At 41.7% G+C, this 27,692-nt stretch overlaps 1 protein-coding gene across 3 annotated transcripts; it reads right to left on the bottom strand.

Moving 5' to 3' along the window:
* Nucleotides 1–329: 329 nt before the first annotated feature.
* Nucleotides 330–27,692, bottom strand: MYNN (myoneurin). 3 transcript variants are annotated; one of them, XM_040349317.1, is made up of 8 exons: nt 27,578–27,692; nt 22,663–22,953; nt 19,611–20,380; nt 11,804–11,963; nt 9,586–9,764; nt 7,270–7,353; nt 3,605–3,691; nt 330–1,663 (listed from the first exon to the last, which is right to left on the bottom strand). In XM_040349317.1, the coding sequence occupies exons 2-8, from the start codon at nt 22,926–22,928 to the stop codon at nt 1,401–1,403; spliced, it is 1,809 nt and encodes a 602-aa protein (XP_040205251.1). In that variant the 5' UTR covers nt 22,929–22,953; nt 27,578–27,692; the 3' UTR covers nt 330–1,400. The 3 variants fall into 3 exon arrangements, with proteins under 3 accessions (XP_040205251.1, XP_040205252.1, XP_040205253.1); XM_040349318.1 differs by lacking the exon at nt 27,578–27,692 and adding an exon at nt 22,087–22,295 and having other exon boundaries at nt 22,663–22,753; XM_040349319.1 differs by lacking the exons at nt 22,663–22,953; nt 27,578–27,692 and adding an exon at nt 22,449–22,637.

The raw sequence follows: 27,692 nt of genomic DNA, 5'->3' as shown, positions 1-27,692 counted from the left end.
TCAAAAATTATAATGACTTGCAAGAGCCCAAGTAAAAAAAAATGAATTCTAGGGGTCCAAAAACAATGGCAGAATGGTAAATGAGGTTAGAGAAAAGAAGAGGTAATGCACTTCATATGTAGATTATGCTATACTAAGAGATAGGTGTGTAAGAAAAAGAGCACTTGGTTCAGGATGTGATTAAGAAACACAGATACTAACCGCAAATTACACTCATGACAGACACATACTATGTGCAAAAGTCCTAATGCCCTGTCCATAGGACAGCTGAATTCTTGCTACTTAGTATACAGGGTATGATTTCTAGAAAGAGGAGCAGAGAAAGCAAACACAATCACGTGCCTTCTTTAATTTTTCTTTTTTTCTGTTATAAATTATAACAGAAAATGTGAATAGCTGCTATGGGCAAAAGCTCTGCTTTCCATACGTTTTAGTGTAGTTCTTTTCATAAGTCAGACCCTCGTGACCTGCACAGAATCTCTCCACCTGTAGGAAAACTTGACAAAAAGTTCTAATCCTTTATCGCACTATCCAAAAAAAAAAAACATTTTTTGGTATTAAATACATTTTAAATATTAGAAAACCAGTTATATAAAACCCAATTTATACAAACTGAAATAAAGGAAAGTGGTGACATTGTCCATAGTAACCAATCTGGCTCCATAAGCCGTTGTTCTGTTTAGAACATGACAGAAAGTATCTGATCAACTGCTTTTGTGCAACACCTCTGCAATCCATATATCAGACTCAGGACAAAATTTACAAATATATAAAAATCATTTGTGTCATGCAAGGTGCACGTGCTATTTTTGCAGCACTTATTGCTGAATTGTTTGTGTGTAATGACAAGTTTATTTCTTTAAAAAGCCACAAAAACAGGAAGCTTTCTTAGGGCCCATTGACACCTAAAATGTCCCTTGCAGTACACTGTTCATTTTATGGAGCTGTCATCACACAATAGACTGAAAATTTGACCTGCACTATATTATGTAACGCAATGTGCACTTCAACGCACGTTATTATATCTAGTTGCAGTGCATTGCAACACAAGTGTGTTTGTGCATTGGGTATCTATTAAAAACTGAGGGCACTAGATTGCACTGACAAGTGTGTGCTGCATTGCCACATGATACCACAATGCATAGATATGCGGACCCTTTACTGCTACAGGTGTTAATTTATGTTACATGATTTTTTTCCCCGCTTTGGATCTAAAAACAACAAGCAACTGACTTTAGGACTGACAGTCTCATTTAAACTGAGTGTTCCTAGACAGCAGGGACACAGAAATAAACATTGTTACTGATAACAGCAGCGAAAAGAAATATCTGCTAAAATGTATTTTTTTCTTGTTATTCACTGTGATGAAACAATAATAAATAATATTGCACTGCAATTTTTCAGTACATTTGCTGTAAAAATATAAACTGTGGCTCTGTATAATTAGTCACAGATGTCCTTAATAAAGACTCTGAAGAAAGACTCTGAGTATCTGTCAGAGGCAGCAGCATCTGATGGTCTTCTGGACCAATGTGTAGTGTGAGTGGTAAAAACAGCTCAGACGGCTTCAGATCAAGAGTGTCTGGCACTGGGCTTTTCTTAGCTGAGTCCTCATTGCTGACTGTACCATCAATGGTTTCCGATTCATTTCCATCTTCATTTCCTGAAAAATGCAAACACAATATAATGAGAGCAACATAAAGCAACTCAATACAGCCCAGAAGGTAGATGACTAGATTTACATAAGTACTGTACAGTGGGAAAAATTATTATTTGATCCCCTGTAGACTTTGTAAGTTTTCCCACTTACAAATAAATTAAGGGTCTAGAATTGTTATCATATATGTATTTTAAATGATAGAGACAGAATATCAACCAAAAATCCAAAAAAAAAAAAAAAAAACAGGATACAAATTTTTAAAAAATTGTGTTGCAGTTCAGTGAGTAAAATAAGTATTTGATCCCCTACCGGCCAAAAATAATTCTGTCTCCCACAGACTGGCAACAGTATTCGCTCATGTGGTACACTGATTAGACCTGTAAATTTAAGAATCCTAACGACTACTTGTTATGTGTATAAAAGACACCTGTCCATAGAATCTCTTTCTGCGATTAAAACCTCAACAACATGGGCAAGACCAAAGAGCTGTCAAAGGACACCAGTAACCTGCACAAGGCTGGAATGGGCTACAGGACCATCAGCAAAAAAGCTTGGTGAAAAGGAGACAACTGTTGGAGCAAATATTATTTGCAAATGGAAGAAATACAACATAACCATCAAATCGCCCTCGGTCTGGAGCTCCATGCAAGATTTTGCCTCATGGGGTAAGAATGATGAGAAAAGTGAGGGATCAGCCCAGAACTACACAGGAGACGCTTGGGAATGTTTTCAAGGCAGTTGGGCCCACAGTCACCAAAAAAAAAAACCATTGGTAACACAATATGCTGCCATAGATTGAAATTCAGCAGCGCCCGCAAGGTCCTCCTCCTCAAAGAGGCACATGTACAGGCCCATCTGAACTTTTCCAATGAACATCTAAATGATTCAGAGAAGGATTGAGAGAAAGTGCTGTGGTCATGTGAGACCAAAATTAAGCTCTTTGGCATTAACTCGACTCGCCGTGTTTGAAGGTAGAAAAATGCTGACTAGAATCCTAAAAACACCATCCCTACAGTCAAACACAGAGATGGAAACATTATGTTTTGGGGCTGCTTCTCTGCCAAAAGGTACAGGCCGACTTTGCCGCATTGAGGGCCAATGAACGGGGCCATGTATTGTAAAATCGTGGATGACAACCCCTCAGCCAGAAAACTGAAGATGGTCATGGATTGGTCTTCCAGCATGACAATGACCCAAAACATACCGCCAAGGCAACAAAAGAGTGGCTCAAGAAGAAGCACATGAAGATCATGGAGTGGCCTACCCAGTCTCCAGACCTTAATCCTATAGAAAATGTATGGAGGGAACGGAAACTTCCAGTTGCCAATCGACAACCAAGAAACCTTAAAGAATTAGAGAACATGTGTTTCATACCATTACTATGACCCACCACCAAAGATCAACATAAAAATTAGTTCTCCTATTCCTGATGATCACAGTGATACCACATACCATATGTGTGCATTATTTGTTGTTTGTATCCATAGTAGGGCCCTAACACACATTAACACTATAGAACAAAAAAGTAACTAAAAAAACACAAACACACTAACCTTGTCCTTTGACAAAACTGACCTTGACCTAGAGACCAATAACAGTGATCATGTGGTCAGGAACCATTACTCACTGTGACAGTTTTCGGGCTACTTTACACACACATATGCAGCCCCATTGAAGAATGCCCACTTCAATGAGGACTCATGTGTGCATACACTCATACACTCAGGGGTTAATGTCAAAGTGGAAAAAAACTGATGTAAAAAAAAAAAAAAAAAAAAAAAAAAGCAAGTCCATTTTAATTTAATATTCTCCGACAATAAAACATAAACGCTTCCAATGTTACTATAAATAGCAGCTTCTAACCATTATAGTGGTCTCGATTATTAAACAAGAATTTATTTGTAAAAAGAAAACCAAATACAAGATAAAAGTGCGTTAACTTACCACTGTGCGCTTTCAGCTTATGTTTCTTCAAGTTTTTCACATCTGTGTAAGAATTTCCACAAACTTCACAGACAAATGGCCTCTCTCCTGAAGTCATAGCAATATTACAAAAGTCAGTTTTTTTTCCAATGAACTATATATTTGCAAGTAATGCTAGGTTTAAAGAACATTGACAGTATTTCCAAGCATGCTCTGTGGATGATTGTTTAGGTAAGTTTGTCGAAGACCCCAGACTCATACCAGTCTTGTAGTCACCCAGGAGGAGCATGAGATTCATGTTGCAAAAGCACTATTTTTATTCAAGCCACAAGCTGTCATGTAAAAGATTTATATTGGTAATGCAGTAGGGATATTGCTTTTATCAGGCTCTCTTTTGAAGAGCAGAGTATAATTTTTTTCCATCACCAAGTTTACATTCAAGTCGGCGATTAAGGTTGGTGCAAACTGCCTTTTGTTCTGGTGACATATGTAAAAGGACAGATTTCCCATTTCTTTTTTTGTGTTAGTGACAATTGTCATCAGGATAAATAGAGGGTGAAAAAAAAAAAAAAAAAACAACATAGAAAGTTTGCACAATTTAGTTTTAGTTAGGAAATGGGTTCCAAAAGTTAAAGCGATTGTTAAAGTGGATGTAAACCCGATTTTTTTTTATGTCACAATGTACAGTATAAGATTTCCTATCATCTGTGCCCAGTCTTGCCACACAGAGTTAATCCAGCTCTGAGCAATCCTCTTATTGTTCAGTGAAATAAAACGGATTTACAGAGAAAAACCTTGGTCTGTTACGCCCCCTTGCTGTGAGTGACAGGTTATTTACATATCTCATGCACTAGCTCAGTGGTTCTCAACCTTCCTGGTGCCGTGACCCCTTGATAAAATTTCTCAAGTTGTGGGGACCCCTAACAGTAAAATTATTTTCGTAGCATGGGTTGTCAGCACCCAAGGCAAGGCAAGTAATTTGCACCCCTAACCCACAGACATTTATCGCTCCCCAAGTCCCTTCCACTCGTACAGTATTAACACCCCTTATGGTACATTTTACGATCTACCACTCTTTCTTTGTGTTCTCCTTTCTTTCCCTTTTATCTCTCTATCCTAATTTCCTGTTATTTTCTCCCCCATCCCTCTCGTTCTTTCTCTTATTCTTGCTCTCCCTTTTTCTTTGTCCCCCTCCCCTCTTTTCCTCTCCCTTCCATATATTCTCTACTTTTATTCCTTCTATTACTCCTTGGTGGGGGGAGTTGGGATGAGTGGCAGTGCTATGGGAGTTCTGATCAGCCAACTTAGGTGCTCCCGATGAAGGTCATCTGCTTATCTGAGAAGTGTAGTGGGGACTTTTAATGGCAACTCCAATCACAGGTAGTGTTACACTCTGTGTCTCGTAGCAGTGACACCTATGCCGAAATCAGGAGATAGGGTCTCCTCCAGCCCCTCCCACTTCACATTCCTCACCAGTCAGCTGACCTCTAGTCTCTGCCCTCCCCCCAGCCATGCCGTGAACTGAATGGGCGGCTGTGAAGAGGCTGAGTGGCCGACCACAGGCTCCAGGGAAAGCCCTGCTGGGCTGGGAGAGCAGTGCGGGATTCAGGAACAGCCAAAGATTTGGTGACCCCTGGCAAATCATCATTCGACCCCCAGGTTGAGAACCACTGCACTAGCTTCAGACAGGCATTATTTTTTAATTCCCACCCCTTTTTTGAAGTCATGTGGTTACTTTTCTGGATTTTGACTGGATGTTAGTGATCATAGCAGAATTCAGTGTAAGAAATGCATAGGAAAAAACGCATGTTGACAAGGGTGTAGAGGTGGGCGGCGAGTCTACTGACATTACAACTCTACCCACCGAGCTCCAGACAACAGATCCACCCACAGAATCTGCAGTTTTTCAGATCTCATAACAGACAGAGGGGAGACATTTGAAAGGTAAAGATACATGGAGGAGGCATCTATATCCTTATAGATCAGCACTATGGCAGTAGTTTAGAAAGGATGAGAGTGGGTTTACATCCACTTTAAGTCTTGTTTTTTTTTTTTTTTTTTTAAATAACAAACATGTTATACTTATAATTGCTCTGTGCAGTGGTTTTGCACAGGTCAGTTCTGATTCTCTTCTTCTCAGGTCCCTCTTCGCTGCTCCTGGCCCCTCCCTCCTGTTAAGTGCCTCCATAGCAAGCAGCTTGCTATGGGGGCACCCAAGCCAAGCCGCAGCTCCGTCTATCCATTCGAACATGGAGATGCGGTTCGGCCCCACCCCGCTCTATCCTGATTGGCTAACTGACTTTGATCGACAGCAGTGGGAGCCAATGGCGCTACTGCTGTGTCTCAGCCAAATCCAGAGGGAGAGTACTGAATAGCCAAGGAACATCGCTGGATAGAGATGGGGCTCAGGTAAGTATTAGGAGCGCTTTAAAGGGGTTGTAAAGGAAAAAAAATATTTTCATAACAAGCATCCTTTACCTGCAGACATTCCTCTTTTCACTTTCTCATTGTTCGTTTTTGCTCAGAAGTTGCTCTATTTCTTCTCTGTTCTATTCACTTCCTGCTTGTCTGATTTTACTGACCACAGTGAAGGGAGGCTTTACTGCGGTGGTCAGTAACGTGCTCGCCCCTCCTGGGAACTACATCTGTGTGGCAGGACGCTCTCTACATGTTAGAGACTTCAAGGAGGTGTGAATTACTGGGTGTGCCGCAATGCATACTGGGAAATGTAGTTCTTACCTGAACGAGCACCGCAAACCAGGAAGTGAATGAGAGAACAGAAACTAGAATGCCAGAGGTGATATAGATGAAGGAATTTAATAGCTATTTACTCGTTTTTTAACAGAATCATTACACTATTCTGTCTGTCTACCTTGCAGACATTAAATTTTAGGCAAAACATTTTTTTCCTTTAAGTAATTTTACAGCTGTCCTTTAACCACTTGACTTCCGGAAGATTTACCCCCCTCATGACCAGGTAAAAAAATCCCAATAAGCGTATATTGATTAGTTTGCGCAAAAGTTATAGCGTCTACAAACTATGGGATATTTTTCTTTATTAGTAATGGCGGTGATCAGCAACTTATAGTGGGACTGCGATAATGTGGTGGGCATTCTGACACTGACACTTTTTGGGGACCAGTGATCAGTGCTAAAAATATGCTCTGAACTAATGACACTGGTTGGGAAAAAGAAGGGGTTCAAGGGCGATGAAAGAGTTAAGCGTGTGCCTTAGCAGTGTTTTACTATACTATGTGAGGTGCTTTTACTAGGGGAAGAGATGGGTCTTTTCCCTTCCCTCCTGTCAGAACGGCGATCTGCCTTGTTTACATATGCAGACCATCTCTCTGCCTAACGATCGGCGGGTGCCGGAGGACATCAAGTACACAGCACCTGCAGATCAGCTTCCGCTGTGTGTAATCACAGCGGAAGCGAGCCACTGCCGGTGTCCATGCGCGCCCCCTACCTGTCAGATCACACATATATATTATATATATATATATATATATATATATATATATATATATACACACACACACACACACACACACACACACACACACACACACACACACACACACACATACGTTATACAGTGCACAGGTGCTGCCCTGTAGCAGTAAAACTGCTATAGGGTGGACCTAAATTAGTTAAGAAACAAAAGCTTAAAAAATAAAATATCATACCTGTATGAGACCGGAAATGTTTATTAAGTTCTCCCGAAGAAATGAAGCTCTTCCCACAGACTCCACAGATGTAAGGTTTTTCCCCTGTGTATTGCAAACAGTCAATGCACTGGCAAGCATAACATCAAACTGTTTATTACTCACAAAGAACATTTCAAATAAAGATCAATGGGCCCTATAATTGGATGTGCAAAGGAAGACCATTGCAACCAAATGCAAATGTTCTCTTTCTGTCTCTGCATCAGCATAGAAAAATGGTGGAGATGCTAATGAGTTTCTATAGGCAGAGTAAGATTCTCATGCATGTACAGCACTGTTGTTGAAGGGATAAATAGCAGACAGTAAGCAGTTTGTACTTGAACATTCTCTGACCTTGACTATTACAGGAGACGCATACGGTTCTTGTATACAATTTTCTTCATTTACGTTTTATATTCGGAATTTCACAAATACAAAGTATTGCATCAGCATATTTCATATTTAGATTTTCAGCCAGCAGAAGGTCCAGTAGGCATATTTTCACATTTACTGGGTTAATCTTTTTTATTTGTTATTTAGTGGTATGCAACCTACACATTGAAATGGTAACTTCACAGAACATATTATCAATACAAAATCACATATGCACCATTAGTGTATGGGCACATCCTGTCCATGATAAGAATTTCCCCCGAGGCAATCACCAGAGGGTGAAGCCTTACTGGGTTAACCTTAATGTCATGTCTAAAAAAAGACTGTCAACATTCAATAGCTCAAGCTTGATTTACACACCAGAATTAGTGAGAGGACCATTGTTTTATTTCCTTCCAACTTCAGGCTTGCTCTGTTCATACAGGAGCCTATTGGTTTAATTTGAGAGAGTCTTGACATTTCTACTTGCTCTTTCTTTAGAAAAACCATAGTGCTTTATCACACGAATGGCATTGTCTAATGCTCTCTAAAGAGTTCTGCACTGGATCCCTTTTCAGAAGGCAGTAGAGCAGTGGCTGCCACCTGTCAAACTTTGCAGGAAAAGGATTATTGCCCACTGCACGTGTACTACAATATCCAGTTGCAATGTTAGGATTTAGACGACTGGACGTGGTGGTCGAAATGTCGATCAATTGCCTGCTTTTACAGCTTTGCTTTTTTCTTTGATTTAATTTCAGAGGCAACGTGCATATAGCACTTGTTCCCATTCAGATCACTGGCACTATTGGGGATTAAAAGCTCCACCTTTTCTGATTGTAGCTCCACCCCATTCTTAAGCCCAAATTTTGTCTGTTCCAATGAAGGAAGGAGATCCACGACCGCCCCCCCCCCCCCCCCCCCCCAGGTGACTGTTATTTTACTATTATAGATGAAAAACTGCAACTCTGTGTGACCTATCACTTTTATGAAGGATCAATCAGCACACAGGACTGGTAATGTATAAGGCACAGCTGATCATTCATTTAGACCCTTTTCACACAGGCGGTTTTAAGGCGTCTTATTGCTAGATATAGCACCTGCAAACCGCCTCCCATTAATTTCAGGGTGTCTTTTCACACTGGAGTGGTGCGCTTGCGGGACGTTAGGAAAAGTCCTGCAAGCCGCATATTTGGGGTGGTTTGGGAGTGCTGTATACAGTGCTCCCAAAACGCCCTGGCCATTAAAATGAATGGGCAGCGCTTCCAATGCGCCTGAATAGTGCCGCAAAATGGGTGCTCTCACCCCTTCTTTGGAGTGAAAAGTGCCCCTGCTAGCGGCTGAAAAGCGCTACTTAAACAGCGCTAAAGCATTCCTAAAACGAGCGGCACTTTAGGCGGGTTCACACTATTGCGAATTGAATGCGTATTTCACGATAGCAGGAGTTTGTGACCGGCTCTCTATGGATCTGATGCGGCTGTGGTGTGAATACTAGGAAAAGATCACTGAGAATTGCTCACAAATAGAGACAGTCTGAGGCTACCCAGCAGAACATTAACAGAGCAAAGCAGGCTAACACACTAAACAGCTTGGATGGAGGAATCTCCCCTGACAGCTATTGCATACATAAAGCTGCAAATACTCAAACAATGATTGCATCCGGTTGGATGCAGTCACTGTTCGGCTTACAAACTCCACTCAGCTGGTCAGATTTTTTAATCAAAGCTTTTGTGGTGCTGACAGGGCCACCCACCGGCAGTTCACATTTCAGCTAGTTCAGCAGGGATCGGCTGAAATTCAAACTGTGTATGGTCAGCTTGGGTAAGCAGCCCGATTGTTCTTTATAATGCCAATTCCCTCTACAACACTAAAGTCTAATTTTTATGTATTTTGGACAAAGTCCTTAGTAAGCCCTGTTATTTTTGTTACCTGTGTGTTTTCTTGCATGAGTAATTAGAGAACTTGATACAGCAAATGCTTTCCCACATGTGTCGCAGACATATGGCTTTTCTCCTGTATGACGGCGGACATGGTATGTCAGGGTACTGGCCTGTGCAAACCTCTGACCACATCGGTCACAGACATATGGCTTTTCTCCACTGTGTTTTCTGTCATAAAGCAAGCGAAGCACTAGTTAGTGACATTTCAGAAAGTCTTATTGTAAAACAAACTAGGCACAGAAGTTTAATTAAAGATGCATTTCAGTCAAATGCAAACATTTAGCAAAAAAATACATCCTTTTTTGTCATTGTGGCAAAGCTTAAATTAGGTCTAGACCCAATTACTAAAACCTTGAATAAGCTTAAACATGTTAAAGCAGTCTTTCTAAACCCTTGAAATTACTTTTTAAAGGTTCTGGGGAACCACTGCTAAAACCAATTAATTGGGGACATTGGGGAAAATGCCCCTCCTTACAGGGTCTGGTCAGAATGCCACCCTTACGGATGGCTAAAAAGATCACTGGTGTCATGCCACAGACTTTAACAAGTAGAGTTGGCCCTGGAACCACAGTATGCAGACACCATCTAATGGGAGGTCAGTTAGTCACAGCTCAAGGAACCCCTAGCAACATCTGGAGGAACCCAGGTTGAGAGTGGCTGTGTTAAAACATATGTCAAGGCATTAAATAAATAAAAAAACACATGCTAATGATAACTACCCTCATAAGGCTGGCAAGAATACTGCCACAGTCAATGTAGAGCAGAAAGAAAAGAGAAGGAGTCAACTAGAGAGAGCACAAATCCAATTATGAAAAGCCATAAGTGAATTATCGAGGAAGCATGCAAATTATAAATTGGTATCCAATCCACCCAGTTGTACCATACTGAAAATGTAAATCCCCATGATGAAGGCCTCATGATGTAGAAGGGGGTCATTGAGGGTCTCAGCCTTTCATGGGCTGCCTTAAAAGTTCGATCACCATGCCCCTAAGTTTATGGATCGGATGTCTATGTGTAACAAAATGCTCTGCCACTGGTTTGTTCAAGTTAATCTGTTTACCCCATTTTGTTTTTGCTAGGAAAACCCTAATGTTGCTTCTGGGTCACTGGAAGCACCTGTTTTCAAGGGGCCAGTCGTTTTGCCAATCTTGGTATATCTGTTTTTTTTCCTTTTTGTTTTATGTCACCCTTTCTACCTGGATATGGACTAACACTTTGTGAATTGTTCTAAATTGATTGTGTTTGCGGCTGCATACTTTCCAGCCTTATGAGGGTGGTTATCCTTAGCACTATAAGCACTGAATAAGTGCAGCTGCAATTTTCCCAATATGGCCACCAGGACTGGTTTGATGTCCTCTCCATTCCTTTTTCCCCCTCCCCCTTTTCCTGACAAATACCTAATTTTCTTTTCCCCCAATGCCCCTCTCCTTTCCTTCTCACTCTTCCTTGTTTCTTCCTCCCAGAGGAAGTATTTCTCTTCCTTCTAATTTGCTTTTGACAGCTTGATGCGGCCAGGTGCCATAATATCATGTGTGTCTATAGCATCGGCAGCCCAGTGTCCCCAGCTGCCATAGTATAAGCAGCCATGTGCAATGCATTCCTATTGAATGGTAGTCCTGTCACCTGGCAATGCCAAACCTTTGACAGGTTCCCACTTCTGTGTACGATCAACATGGCAATCTCCGAGCATTTACGGCATCTCCTACTTCATCCTGCTGCTTCTGAGACACACACACGTCTCGACTCTTGACCTCTGGAACACATGCAGGTCACAACACACATGTGCAATAGGAAACTGTCAGTGAAGCCTGAAACTGCTGGTTTACCCTATTGAAGATGCAGGCGCCTGCACCAGAAGCAGATTTACGAATCAGTTTGGGGTGGTGACATCACTGGATCCCTGGAAAGGTAAGTGTCCTTATTTTAAAAGTCAGCAGGTACAGTATTTGTAGCTACTGACTTACTTTTTTTGCCCAGACAGGAGCTCTACTTTAAAGCCCCTTTCTTAAGATGCACAATTTTTCCAATCAGGTCTAGCTGGTAGCCACTCTGTGAGAATTGTAAAAATAAAGAAATATTGTAGGCCTTTGCAACTTTTTTTTTTTTTTACTTAAAACTACTGCTGCACATGGATCATATTAGAATTATATATATATATATTTTTTTTATATTCCTATTGCTAGGTTATATTGGTGCACATCACTGACCTAGCATGAATCTTCAGATTGCTTGAAGTTGCGAACTGTAGATTGCACATATCACATTTGTATGGTTTCTCCTCTCCGTGATGCATTCGTCTGTGAAAGATCAACTGGCATTTCTGGGCAAATCCTTTATCGCAGAGTTTGCATTGGTATGGCTTTTCTCCTAAGACAGTAAAACAGCAGAAAGATTTTGTTCAACTAGAATGGAAGGGGTTCAACTGTACAAAAAAAAAAAATCTCACTCGTCCCAATACTATAACCTACTCAAAATGCTTGTCGCCTGGCTTTATTACTTTTAAGTCATTGACTCAAAATAAGATATGGATGGAAAATGACAGTAAAGCAGGGCTCGACAAATCCCAGTCGCCAGGGCGACTAGAAATAGGGTCCTGGCGACTTGGCTTGGAAGGGGGGGGGGCACCATCTGGTGGTGAGCCGTTGGTATTACAAGTTATTACCACCAGATGTGTAAGCTGGCGCCATCTGGTGGTGGCCGTTGGTATTACAAGTTAAGCATTACAAGTTAAACAGCAATTCTAATGTCATTTTTCACTATTTTTCACTGCCATCTTCTTCCCTCTAATTAGAACCCCCAAACATTATATATATTTTTTATCCTAACACCCTAAAGAATAAAATGGCGATCGTTGCAATACTTTCTGTCACGCCGTATTTGCGCAGCGGTCTTACAAGCGCACTTTTTTGGGAAAAAATTACACTTTTTTTAATTAAAAAATAAGACAACAGTAAAGTTATCCCCATTGTTTTAATATTATGAAAGATAATGGTATGCCGAGTAAATTGATACCCAACATGTCACGCTTCAAAATTACGTCCGCTCGTGGAATGGCGACAAACTTTTACCCTTTAAAATCTCCATAGGCGACGTTTAAAAAATTCTACAGGTTGCATGTTTTGAGTTACAGGAGGAGGTCTAGGGCTAGAATTATTGCTCTCGCTCTAACGATCGCGGCGATACCTCACATGTGTGGTTTGAACACCGTTTACATATGCGGTCGCTGCTCACGTATGTGTTCGCTTCTGCGCGCAAGCTCGTCGGGACGGGGCGCGTTTTCTGTCTCCTAACTTTTTTAGCTGGCTCCTAGATTCCAAGCAAATTTGTCAATCCCTGCAGTAAAGTCATATGTACTTATCTGCATACTTGTTTTACGTGAGTGATTCAATGGAGATAATCTGTTTGTCATCAACCAATGCAGACTATTACATGCATTACAAGGGTCCTTCTCTACAACATTCGTGGACGAGACAAGCTTTTCTATTCAATACATGGCTACTACCTAAAGTAAATTAACTGTAAGACATTGCACACCTTTTGGTTTGATACATCAGGAATCTATTTAGCTAATTTAAGTTGAAAATTAATTTGGATTTTAATAACATTCAGGAGGCTTGGAAAAATATTAAAGTGGTCCTTAAGGCAGTTTTTTTTACCTTAAGGCCGGATTCACACTTATGCGAATTGAGTGCGGCTTAAACCGCATCCAATACGCCGAACATTTCTAAATACTTTGGGCCCGATTCAGGTAGGAGATACCAGAGCTGTGGAGTCGGAGTCGAAGTCGGGGGAAATTTTGGGTACCTGGAGTCGGAGTCGGCAAACAATGCACCGACTCCGACTCCTACTAAATTTAGATTGGAATAAAAAAAAAAAAAAAAAAAAAGAAGAGCAGGTTTAAATGTCCCAATTCACAAAAAGTTATAATTAATGACTTCTCTACTGTAAGAATAAAGACCAATGCATGCAGTGCCTCACGTAACCGCAAAACGAACACGTTAAGTGACCGTGAAGAAGCATGCTTTTCATGTGCTTCACTATATGGCACGCAACGCACAATTAGGAGCTGCAATACTTATACTTTCCATAGTGTTGTGTTCTGCTCTTACAGGGAACGCAGCGTCCATGTGTAACCTAGCCTCTCACTGATAAGGGATTAAATAAATATGAATAATGGTAGGTGTAATGGCGCTAAAAACACTAAAAAAACTAATAAGCAATAAATAGTCTCATCACTAAACCCATAAAGTAATAGAGAAAAAATTCCGTGGTGAATCCTCCAATGGATGTGAATAAAATGTGTTCCACTCTGGGTAAATCCTGGAATACCATCCAACATCAATAAAAATGTGGAGGGTATTAGTAGTGGTAAATAATAATAAATGATAAGTGAACAGCTGTGCCAAGCCTCTGCACAATGTTGCATCAATCCAATCAAAAGTGAATAATAGAGTAACTAAATAAACATCGATAATTGTGAAAAACAAATCCAATATATAAAAACACCAAAAACAATAGTCCATTAAAGTGCAGCGTGCAATGATTAAAGTGCAACAAATTCCAAAGTGATCCGAAGTATTAAAACGACATGCAAAAAATTGAGCATGAAAATAAAAATAAAATCTATACGTGAAAAAAATGTCCAGTGAAACAAATAACAATGTCTCTAAAATTCACCAAATGAGGTTAAAATAGAATAGGACTCCTATGAGTAAGCAACGTTGATCAGTTGCGATACGCGTGAGGACGTGGAGGAGCTGCTGGTGACGTCACCCGCTCGCGGCCGTAGAGCGGGAGACACTAAGAGTATACACGCCGACTTTGTACCACTAGAAATGTGAGTGTCTACTTGTTTTTTAATAAAATGCTTTGATGTTACTACACTATGGAGGCTCCCCTTGCTTTATATTTCCTCTGAGAGACTGCAATCATCCGTGACCGAGTCGTGGGATTGAAGGGCTGGATGAACAGCAGACTGCCTGTGAGACATCCATTTAGGCTTAATTACAAGCCGCTCTGAGGTAAGGGGCTGGAACACCTAGTCTGTCGGACACTTCTGGGAAGCCTGATGGTGGAAGTTTTTTAAGCATGCATGCACAGATCACTGAATGCTGTGGATATAAGGATTTGTGATTTGGAGCACATTTTTACACTGAACATTTATTTATGATTGTGTATTTTTCATCATTTTATGCACTGTGACATTTTATTATTATCACTCTGCTTCTATTTTAACCTCATTTGGTGAATTTTAGAGACATTGTTATTTGTTTCACTGGACATTTTTTTCACGTATAGATTTTATTTTTATTTTCATGCTCAATTTTTTGCATGTCGTTTTAATACTTCGGATCACTTTGGAATTTGTTGCACTTTAATCATTGCACGCTGCACTTTAATGGACTATTGTTTTTGGTGTTTTTATATATTGGATTTGTTTTTCACAATTATCGATGTTTATTTAGTTACTCTATTATTCACTTTTGATTGGATTGATGCAACATTGTGCAGAGGCTTGGCACAGCTGTTCACTTATCATTTATTATTATTTACCACTACTAATACCCTCCACATTTTTATTGATGTTGGATGGTATTCCAGGATTTACCCAGAGTGGAACACATTTTATTCACATCCATTGGAGGATTCACCACGGAATTTTTTCTCTATTACTTTATGGGTTTAGTGATGAGACTATTTATTGCTTATTAGTTTTTTTAGTGTTTTTAGCGCCATTACACCTACCATTATTCATATCTGTCTTGAGTGTGAGAACACTTTTTGTCGTGGCTGCTATTTATTTATTTTAATTTTAGTTCAGAATTATCCTTGATTAGGTTGATTTGCGCATTGGTTCCCCCTCTTATTATGATTAAATAAATATGTTTTTTGCAGGACTAGAGAGTGAGACACTTGTATAAGTGAAGGGAATGGAGGGCCAATAGTTCAAGACTTAAACTGTAAACCATTGGAAAAACTGCTGTCATTTAGCTAAGGCTATAAAAACTTGTAAACTCCGATTGTTAGCTTAAACTTTAAACATGACTATGGGATTCTCCTAGGAAAATCATGTTTTAGAATAAAAAAACTTTGTTTTCATTGTGTTTGTCTTTTGATTAAACTGTGCAATACAGTAGACTGTTGGCTTCCCAGCCAGTAGTCCTGTGGTAGGTTGCGTTTCTTTCCCTCAAGGAATGTATAAAATACATTCGCATATTAATACAGAGGAGTCGGAGTCGGGGAGTCAGAGTCGGAGTCGGAAGTACATAAAACTGAGGAGTCGGAACATTTATCTACCGACTCCACAGCCCTGGGAGATACGACGGCGTATCTCCAGATACGCCGTCGTATCTCTGAGTTGCGGCGTCGTATCTATGCGCCTGATTCATAGAATCAGTTACGCATAGATTTCCCTAAGATCCGACTGGCGTAAGTGTCTTACACCGTTGTATCTTAGGCTGCATATTTACGCTGGCCGCTAGGTGGCGCTTCCGTTGAGTTTGGCGTAGAATATGCAAATGAGCTACGAGTAAGCATCACATGATGTGAAACATGTCAGCCATCCTTTTCCTTTTGTTCACTTCTTTTTGACTGCAACATTGTTGGTTGTTTTTTGGATTTCACTTGCTGAATAAAGATATTATTTTAAGGAGTGCGGCAGTCCAGGACCTCTTTTCATCCAATGCACCTGTGCATAGCCAGCACCCTTTAGGCTTGGTGGGACGGAAGCAAAGCCAGGGGATCAGCAGTTTTCTGAGCGGTATTATTTCTCATTATTTCTCACTGCCGCTAGGTGGCGCTTCCGTCGATTTACGCGTCGAATATGGTAATGAGCTAGATACGCCGATTCTCAAAAAATGTACGTACGCCCGCCGCTATTTACGTCGTTTACGTTAGGCTTTTGCCGCGTAAGGTTGCTCCTGCTATGATGAAGCATACGCAATGTTAAGTATGGACGTCGTTCCCGCATCGAATTTTAAAATTTTTACGTCGTTTGCGCAAGTCGTTCGCGAATAGGGCTGTACATAAGTTACGTTCACGTCTAAAGCATTGACGATTTGCGGCGGAATTTCGAGCATGCGCACTGGGATTCTTTTACGAAAAAACGTCAAATACGTGGGGTCACACTAAATTTGAATAAAACACGCCCACATCATCCAAATTTGAATTAGGCGGGCTTACGCCGGAGCACATACGCTACGGCGCCGTAACTTAGGGCGCAAGTTCTCTCTGAATACGGAACTTGTGCCGTAACGTATCGGAGATACGTTACGCCCGCACAAAATTACGCAGGGCTACCTGAATCCGGCCCATTGTTTTCAATGAGGCTGGTTCACATATGTGCGATACATTCGCACTGCGCATTGCAGAAAAAACGTGTGCGTATTTTAAGCATTGCGGTGCGGCTCAGGTGCAAATTCAGGCCCATATACGCAGCTGATTCGCAGATGTGTTCATTTCTCTTCATTATTTCTCCCATTCAGCTCAATACACTTCCCCCCTCCCCCTCCCAGGTCTCCAAATTTGCAGCCAATCTGCAGCTAAAACACAGTGGATCTGCTGAACACTTCTCTTATCTCTCTGCAGAGATAAGAGAGCGGAAATTCGCACCGCACAAGTGTGATTCCGGGCTCATGGTTTCAATGCATTTTAGTAAAAAAACTTGCAGTATTCAGTATCTGCTCCACCCAGCACCCCCACCCGCAAACGTTTACCTGGTTCCTCTTTGGATCAAGTGATGTGCCCAAGAGCAGCATCGCTGGTCTCTCGCTCTCCTCACAGGCACAGAGGCAGCAGCACGAGCCATTGGCTTCTGCTGCTGTTAAACAAATCTTGTGAGAAGGGAGCTGGATACAGGGCTTAGATGCACTGTGTGTGTCTATGGACACACACAGCCTGGCTCGAATCAAACCTATGACTGCCCCCATATCAAGCACTTGCCATGGGGGGCAGACACTTAAGAGTAATGGCGGAGGACCTCAGAAGAGGAGGCTCAGGGCCGCTCTGTGCAAAGCCAATGCACAAAACAAAAGTAGAACATGATTAATATTTTAGCAATAAAAAAAAATCAAGTTTAAGCTTTACAATCACTTTAAACAATCATTTACAACATACAGAGGGCTACAGGAAGATGGTATCATGTTAAACAGAGATATATAGCAGTTTACCTGGAGAGCTTTAGAAATATAACATATAAACGTAACACTGCTACTGCAAAATATTCATCTAGTCATCATTGGTGAGTGCTAACCATATTACTGGGGCATGCTGCTTTCTAAATAATCATATTAAAAGATAAATCCACTTTTTAAACAAAGTGCATGTATTCTTTTAGCCCTTACCCTAACCAATCCAAACCTCCCCCTCTGCAGATACATTCTTAGCGAGATCCGCTGGGCACGATCTCTGGGGATTGTGTACGACCTGCGCCGAAAGTCATTTCTGTCCTGGTAACACCTGCGCATTACAGTCCTATAGACTTTTATGTTGCTCCTTTTCCTTGCTGGAGGGTCAACATCTACTTTGACAGTCATGTAAATGCTTGTGCTTATGTACTTGATTTTTTTCCCTATATATCTAAAACTAATCAGCCTGCTTTAGATCTCATTCACATGGCAAAAATGTGTAAGGTACAGAAAGGATCAAGGAGACTCATGCAGCTGGGTGTACAAATTATGTGGACAGTTGTGGCTGCTCTGTCTATATAAAGCAGTCAACAGGCTGACAGTGGTCACAGCTGTCCGCTGCTATTCAGATGTAATCACACATTAGCTGCGATTAGAGATGGATGATCGACTCTGTACGCAAGCAGCTACACTGCACTTTTGCCGCGACTTGCTTATTTTTGCTGGGTCAATGAGGCCTTAGGCTTGCCATACATTATACAATTTTCTTGTACAATGTTTCCTTAGATTTACCAAAACCATATAATATGGGGTTAAACCTAAACACTTTCAATTTGTATGCAATCAGGCAGGCCCTTGCACTACATAGCAGAAAAACAAACACTCCTGCGCACAAGTGAGTTACCAAGTGGACTAAAGTTCGTAGTGGATAGTGCTTCAGGCCTTGCTGCACTCAAGGATAGGGGTATCCTAACAGTCAAAAGAGAAAAAAAGGGCGCACCAACCTTGTGCATTATCCTTTTGACATATTTTATTAAACATTAAGTAAAAAACTACTCACAAACATGTGGGAAAAGACTCGTGATACAAATGATCTCCAGATGACAGCGATTGGTCTACTAACAACACTCCAGACGTTAACAGGGGAGATCTCAGGGGCCACTGCCGGCTGACACGTTTCGAAGGGATGCTTTCTGGGGTCAAACCTAAACACTTACAATTTGTATGCAATCAGGCAGGTCCTTGTACTACATTGTTGAAGGCAAATCTAAAGGAAATTAAATAAGAAAATTGTATAATATATGGCCAGCTTATGCTGGCCATACACTCTACGAAAAATTGGCCGAACGAAAAACGAACGTTCGGTCATGAGCGCAAACGATAGTGCCATCATGTAATGACCGATAAATCATTCAGTGGACAGAAGTAAAAAAAATTTTGTTATTTTTTTTTTACATATACCTAGTGCAGAAAGTTCAGACGGGAAACACATTAACCTTCCAATGATCGATAAGATCGTTCGGCAGAAAATTTACAAACTTGTCCTTCGTTTTTTTGGCTCAAAAACATTCCAACGATTATTGATTTTGTGCCCATTAACTGTTCGAAAAACGAACAAACTGTCTGAATGACGATTTTCAACCGATTTTTCGTATAGTGTATGGCCAGCATTATTCTCTCACCTTGTCACTTCGTACAAAGATTCTGTAATCTGAGTGATCATTGAGAAAGAGAAGACATTGTCTCATTTAGGCAAAGTCACGGCCAAGAACTGCTTTTAGTTATAAAAGCTGGAGTTTTTTTTTTTAAACATTACTGTAATAGCATACATCGTGACATGTCAGGAATATATTCAAGGACACTTTAACGATGTCCAATTTAGTCTTACCTGTATGAGTCCGTACATGTGTTTTCAGCTGGTTACACTGAGTAAAAGCTTTTCCACATAAATGGCATACATATGGCTTCACACCTTTATGAATCCGCATGTGACGCCGGAGGCTGCTGCCTTCTGAGAAAACTTTACAACATATACTACATGTAGGCTTATTTTTGTAGTATTTCTGTTCAACGTCCTGCGCTGTGCCTTCCATTTTGCAGATGGCAGCTTCTCCTCTAATATTACTCATGCAATGTTCTTTCAAAGTGGCGTGTAGATTTGACTTGATGTGTTTTTTCTTCCCAACTGATGGCTGCACCACACCATCTTCCTTTAGAAGGTTTTCACAGTTCAGTGCATTTGTATAAGATAGGAGGCAATTATCCTTAACCTGGGAGAGATGTTCAGCCAAGGTTTCATGCACCTGACCTGCCTCCATACGGAGAACAGGGTTGGTGATTGGATTCTGCTGCTCAGAAACCTTTTTCAGGCACCGTTTATGAGAAAGCATGGTCCGTTTCCATTTATTGCTCCTAAGAGATTTCTTATTTGCAGCTTTTTTGGTTAAACATATAGCTTCTGTTTTATCTGTATTGCGTGTGCTACATGGGTGATGGACAGAACAGTCTTCATGTGTACCTTGGAAGTCCTTAGCTAGGGGTACCTCAGTAACACAGGCTGTCACCACCATAGCGGAGTCTATTTTAGGTATGCATCTTGAAACAACTTCATCCACCCTCAAATATTCAGCAGCTTTACATACTTCTTCTATGGTACATCTGTGTGAAAAAACAAAAGGCAACTACATCAAAAAGCTGAATATACACTTGAAAACACAAATAGAACTGCCCAAAGACATGGTACTGCTCATAATCTAAGTAACTCATCCACCACTACCCGGTTACAGTGAAAAATAAGACTAACTATAACTATTCCTAAAAACATGCCCTCCCTTTCCTCCTATCTATACTTCATACTCTGTATATCTAAAAAAAAAAAAAAAAAAAAAAAATCTATGTACTTACCTTTTTTTTTTCCCCATTTGGTCCGGTCACATCATCCAGCAGCTTTGGCTCTCCTGTGTCAGGGGAGAGGAGAGAGCGCCGACAACAAATAGGCCATGGAAGATGGTGGGCGACATAACAGCTCTAGGAATTCACAGCCATTATACAGGAGAGCCAGAGCTGCTAAATCACATGTCTGGACTGGATAAAAAAAAAAGATACTGAAAGTAAGCTCTCTTTTTACAGGCTATGCAGGATAGGTAGGAAAACAGGGGAGGAAACATTTTTAAGAAAAGTTTTAGTTAGCTTTTACTAACAGTTTAATTGTGCAAATAATAATAGGAATGTGACAAGGATTTTCAGACTCCCTTTGCATCTTCCCCTTTCTGGTCCCCATTTTTGGGTTGTTAGTGAACATCTCATTAGCAAAGACCAACTTGTGTGCTTTTTTTCCTAGTAAGTTCAACTAAGTACCAACTCTACCAGTCCATGTACATTTATAAATTTGTCATATATTTTTTATTTTAAATCTACAACCAATACAATATTTCTAAGTATTATTTGCAAAAAATTAAGATGTACTGCAAGTCTTTTTTTTCTTTCAGAAGATGTTAAAGCTTTCATCGTCATCTAGTGGACATGTAATGTTTACACTCCATTGACCAGTAGGGTCTGAAATCACTTACTTTGGCTCCAAGGCATTGGCTTATTCTCTAATTCAGTATACAGTGGTTGTCCTTGCCACATACCCGTATTTATTGGCGTATACCGTGCACTTTTTTCCCCTTGTGACGCCACCTAGCCTTTATGCGTGAGAAGCCGAGCGTGGCCGAGTGTACTGCGCTCGGTATATGTCGGCGGCGGCGTTCAAACACAGCACGGGAAGCGGAGATTCGACTCAGAGACAGCGCGGGAGGACACCACCGAGGCCGCAGATGGACGCCAGACCGGACAAGGCCGCCGATGGACGCCGGGCAAGACACCGACGAGGGGCATTCAAACTAAGTATTTTTTTTCCTGAAATTTCCCTTCCAGGTTGGGGGTGCGTGCTATACGCAGGTGCGCGCAATACCCCGATAAATACGGTATACTCTGTGCTGTCTTATTCCAGGTGCTGCTGCAGCATCTTCCCTTCTAGTACACGCCTTTTATTTTTCCCAATGCGTTTTTGGTAAAGACTATAAGCAACCAGCACATTGTTAGACTGGAGCCCCCCCCCCCCCCCCCCCAAAACACAAATTTAGGCTGGCCCTACATTATACAATTGTCTTCCATAGCTTTCCCTTTTACCAAAACCATATAAATAGGAGCGCCAACCAAAACACTTTTTAAATTTATATGCAAACAGGCAGGCACTGGTACTACATAGTTGAAGGTAAATCTAAAGAATATTGAACAAGAAAATTGGATATTGTATGACCAGCTTTACTTGCATGCATTAAAACATCCCCAAATCCCATATCTATTCAGGTATTGCTTACTGTAGCTTTTCTATAGTCCCGCTTCCTTGTTTCTTGAAGGAATGGAGATCTAGCCCTAGCCCTGGCATCACAGATGCCCACTGGGAGGGCTACATCATCAGTGCTTTCTTTCGATGTTCTCGTAATCTCTTGGGAAAAAAGCTCTGACTAATGGCTCTGTACACGTGTGCGATCTAGTGCAGACATCATGTGCGAGCTGGCATAGACAACTAGAAAAAAGAAATCCACCACCAATGACGATATTTTAGGAAAACGGCGGTGTGAGATTGGGAACATATGTAGAAAGGAGCAGTGGGACTATAGCAACATATTACAGAACAATCATTTTGGTATAAGTAAAAACCACTTTGTTTCCTATTTACCTTTAAACAGTGCTGGAAATTTAGTAAGAGAGGGGAGGCCCACTTTAAATGGGCAGGTATGTTTTGCCTCCATCATGAAACTTGAGCAATGGCATGCTGCTGCCTCTGGATCGGATTTTTGGTATGGATGAACATGGTTAGTTCTTATTTAAAGCACTTTGATAAGAGATTATTACACTAAACACCGGCTATTAAATAAAAAAAATGCTCTCACCTATTGAAGTGTAAGTCACCGCTATAAATAAAATCCAGCATTGTCTGGAATCCAGCTGGTGTCACTAACTTCTGATCCAAAAGTACAGTAGAGTCCAAAGTGTTCTGGAATAAGGCCTTGAAATATTCACTAAATGAAGCCAACACATTTCTGTGTGCTTTATATTGGAAGTCGTCAATCAGAATGGTGCAGTCACATAGGAAGCCAGCCTCTCTTTGTTTGTTTAATTTATCAAGCAAGTGCTGACAGTGATCGGACTGTGCCATGACAGTAGGATGTGCAATGCCATACCTAGGAAGAACACACAGAAGATTAGATCAAACAGTGGGAGGTACGGTGTGCTGTAGAGGTCACAGATCTTCTTTTATAGAAAGTTTTCAATGTTGGCAATTTACAGTACAATTGTTCCAGTCATATAGTGCAAGCCCAACTGAATGTTTGTTTAAACCAGGTAAATAAGCAAGTTTCATCAAAATAAAAGGTGTGCAAAATCTAAAGTCACATCATATCAAACTGTACAGCAACACGCACATTGAGGTGTGTTGTAGTGTGCTGTGTTAGGGAGCCCCTCCAAAACAAATGGGGTGCTATTCACAAAATAAAATACTGTGGACTGCATTTTGTTCAGAATAGCGCACCCATACTTGCACTGTGCGATGTGGGCTGTGGTGTGTTGCGGAGGTGGTTTGGGGTACCATTCAAAATAAATGGCGCTGCAATATATACATGTGTTAATGGGCCCTTATAGTTGGTTTTCTGTAGAAAGTAGCCATGGCCACAGTAGAAAAGCCTGTATCCTGCCGGCATGTTGTAGAGAAGGAATCTTGCTCTCTGTATGGAAACCGTGGTCTCTCTGCAGAGGGAACACTACTTTCACACGATAAGGGTCATTTACATTCAGCACCTAAAATACATTAATTTAAATAGAAAGTTCATTTCAGCTTTATTTCTACATCTTTTGTATTATTATTATTATTATGCTTATTGCAAAACTAAAGTGAACAAAACGTACTTTAGCTTCAATGGCCTGATGTCTGCAAGGTTCATCGCCAGCATCTTCTTCCCAGTATATTTCAGGTAGGTCGTTCTTCGGCCCTTTTTGTTTAGCTGGTGCGGGATGATGTCACTCCTGTGCATGCGTGGGGGTCATCCTGGCATGCAGTCACTGTGCGTGGCAAGTGCGGGATGATGCCACTCCTCTGCATACATAGGAGTCATACTGGCATGCAGTTACTGTACCTGGCCAGTGCAGGATGATGTCACTCCTCTGCATGCATAGGAGTCACCCTGACAGGCAGTTACTGTACCTGGCCAGTGCGGAATGACATCACTCCTATGCATGCTTGGGAGTCATACTGGTATGCAGTCACTGTACCTGGCCAGTGAGGGAGAACGTCACTCCTATGCATGCGTAGGAGCGACATCATCCCACACTGGCCAGGTACAGTTTTTTCTATCCTGGCACGCAGTTACTGTACCTGGCCAGTGCAGGATGATGTCACTCCTATGCATGCATAGGAGTCATCCTGGCACGCAGATGACCAGCATACTGCAGATGTCAGCAGTATGCTGGATCTAACTGCAGAAAGTTGATTTTTGGGTGGACTCCCACTTTAAGTGGTTATATCACCACTGGGTTTTTTATTTTTTCCTAAATAGACGACTAAAGACCAAAAATTTAGAAAAAAAAAATAACATTTTCATAGTTTGTTATAAAATTATGCAAACAGATCATTTTTATTCTGCACCGATGTGCACTGAGGAGGCTGCATTGATGGGCACTGATAGGCTGCACTGTTTGGACTGCACTCATAATCAGGACACTGATAATCTGTTACCCGATTATCAGTATACATGTCCTTTTTATAGCATGAGGAAAGGAGTGCCGATAACCAGCTTCTGTTTACATCCGTGATCAGCTTTGATTGGACATAACTGATCACGTGTTAAAGATTGGCTCTTTACCTCAATCTGTGATACACTGTTATACAAGCTGTACGCACATTACTTTACATTGTAGCAAAGTGACATGTCTTCAGTCTTGTCACATGAAAAGATATAATAAAATATTTACAAAAATGTGAGGGGTGTACTCACTTTTGTGAGATACTGTATTAAAGCGGGAGTTCAACCATTTCTTTTCTTTTTTTCCCTTAGCTTCCTGCTCGTTCGGTCTAGGGGAATCGGCTATTTGTATTAAAATATGAGCAGTACTTACCCGTTTTCGAGCTGCATCTTCTTCCGTCGCTTCCGGGTATGGGTCTTCGGGAGCGGGCGTTCCTTCTTGATTGACAGTCTTCCGAGAGGCTTCCGACGGTCGCATCCATCGCGTCACTCGTAGCCGAAAGAAGACGAACGTCGGTGCGGCTCTATACTGCGCCTGCGCACCGACGTTTGGCTTCTTTCGGAAAATCGTGACGCGATGGATGCGACCGTCGGAAGCCTCTCGGAAGACTGTCAATCAAGAAGGAACGCCCATTCCCGCAGCCCATACCCGGAAGCGACGGAGAGGATGCAGCTCGAAAACGGGTAAGTACTGCTCATATTTTAAAACAAATAGCCGATTCCCCTAGTAAAAACGAGCAGGAATCTAAGGCTAAAAAATGCCCTCTAAGGGTGAACCCCCGCTTTAACAGGTTCTGTTGCTGATTAAAGTAGTAAATAAACTCACTTAAGCCCCATACACACTATCAGTTTTCCTGCAGGTTTTCTCTTCAGATTTACCAAAACCATCTAATATGAGGTCCAACCTCAAGAGTTTCAAATTGTATGCAATCAGGCAGGCCCTTGCACTACATGGTTTTGGTAAACCTGAAGAGAAAACCTGCAGGAAAACTGATAGTGTGTATGGGGCTTCAGTGCCTTATCTGCATTAAATTAGCCTCAGAACCTGTGTAATTTATATGTGTTGGGGTTTAAAGGGTTGAGGTGGCAACCCTAGATGCAACACGCAGGACTTTTCAAAATGCACTGCATCTGTAACGCAGCGGTGTGAAAAGTCCCATAGAATTTAGAGGAAAATACGCAAAGATATAGATATATATATCAGTGCAAAAGAGTCCTAAGGCCCCTTTCACACAGGGCAAATCCCAATCTGACCAGCAGGGAATCAGCTTAACCACTTCAGCCCCGGAATGATTTACCCCCTTAATGACCAGGCCATTTTTTGCGATAAGGCACTGCGTCACTTTAACTGACAATTGCGCGGGCGTGTGACGCTGTACCCAAACAAACTTGATGTCCTTTTTTTCCCACATATAGAGCTTTCTTTTGGTGGTATTTGATCACCTCTATATATATATTTTTAACGTTTTGCTAAAATAAATATCCCCCCCCCCAAAAAAAAAAATGTATAAAAATGAATTTCTTCATCAGTTTAGGCCAATATGTATTCTACATATTTGTGTTAAAAAAAAAAAAAATTTGATATGTTCTGGCATTGTCCCATACGCTTGTCGAACACAATAGCTGGGCGGGAGGGATTTCCCCATCACCACTGACCATGTTGATGGGGGAATTTAGTTATTTTCTTTCCAGGGGTTGCAGGAACGCATGCGCTCTGATTAGATGCAAAAACCTCATTGGGGGTTCCATGGATTAGCTGTGGGAGGAAGCCCCATTGATAGCAATGAAAGGCTGCTGGCTCCCGGAGCCAAATCCCATGTAACTGCTCATTAAAGCGGAGTTCCACCTAAAAATGGAACTTCCGCTTAACCCACTCCTTGCCCCCTTACATGCCACATTTGGCATGTCATTTTTTTTGGGGGGTGGGGCTTCAGGAGAAGTGGTACTTCCTGTCCCACTTCCTCCTTCCGCCAAGGGGCTGGTAAGGCGATTAGCTTAATCGCCTTATTGCAGCCGCTCCCTGTAGGCGAGCGCCTGTCCAATCGGACGGCGCCGATCGTGCATGCGCAGTGGGTGCCCGGCCGTGAAGCCCAAAGCTGTCACTGGCGGGTGCCCACACTAGGAATGAAGACGCCGGCCGGCGCGTTGCTGGAACCGTGGAGCAGGGAAGTGTCTGTTTATTAAAAGCCAGCAGCTACACTTTTTGTAGCTGCTGACTTTTAATAAACTTAAAAAAAGGCTGGAACACCCCTTTAAGAATGGGCTCTGGCATTTTTGGATCCTATAGAAAATAAGAACAGAGGGCGCACTGGCCTAGTACATTATCCAACAAGAATTTATTAAAAAGGATAAGATAAAATCAAACTACTCATAAGTGTAGTTAGCATGCTAGTACATCAGGCCAATACAAGTGGGCTACAAGCTCCCAAATTTGTCCAAACCTCCAGCTCGAGGAGGACCTCACCAGGGTCCCTCCTGGCTGACGCGTTTCAGAGGTAACCCTTCTTCATTAGAGCCCTGAGCAATCCTGCCAGGAAGCCGTCCCTGCACACCGCCAATCATGATCAGCCTGGTGTGGATGAGGAAATGCCTCACCGTCTACTATGGTGTTTGCTTCCTGGTAGGATTGCTCAGGTGGGTTGGAACTATAGTCCTGAACACACCAGAGCTCATCCATACACCACATGGATAAGCAATGACATGCGAGTGGGTGTGATTTGCTGTGAGAACCAGCAGCCTCTTGTTATTTTCAATAGGGAAGCAGCTACTGGCATGGAACCCCATCTAATCGGGTGTAGGTGCGTTCACAGGTGTAAGCTCCCTCTTATACTGAACTATCCTCCATGTGTTTATGAGGAAGTAACCCTCTGATGGGGGACACACAGACTGTGCTAGAAGAGGGAGAGTTGGGAGTCAGGGAGGAGTCTTTGGTGAGTGCGATGATGAAGAAGCAGACATCACCCTGTACACAGCTCTCAGTACGGGATCACACAGTCCCTACACTTATCAATAGCCCAGGTCAGAGTGTGACCTTGCCCCACGCCGGTACACACGCCTCACCCGCACTCACCTCTCTCTATGCAGCCATTGTTGTAGCCGGGCGTCATCCGTACGTACCCCGTGACGTCACCCGGCCCTTTAACTCCTTCAGAACGCCTTCTGTAACTCCTTTCTATTTTACAATG

Source organism: Rana temporaria, chromosome 4 (assembly GCF_905171775.1).
Source record: "Rana temporaria chromosome 4, aRanTem1.1, whole genome shotgun sequence".
NCBI classification, from domain to species: domain Eukaryota; kingdom Metazoa; phylum Chordata; class Amphibia; order Anura; family Ranidae; genus Rana; species Rana temporaria.
This window is presented reverse-complemented; position numbering and strand designations above follow the sequence as displayed.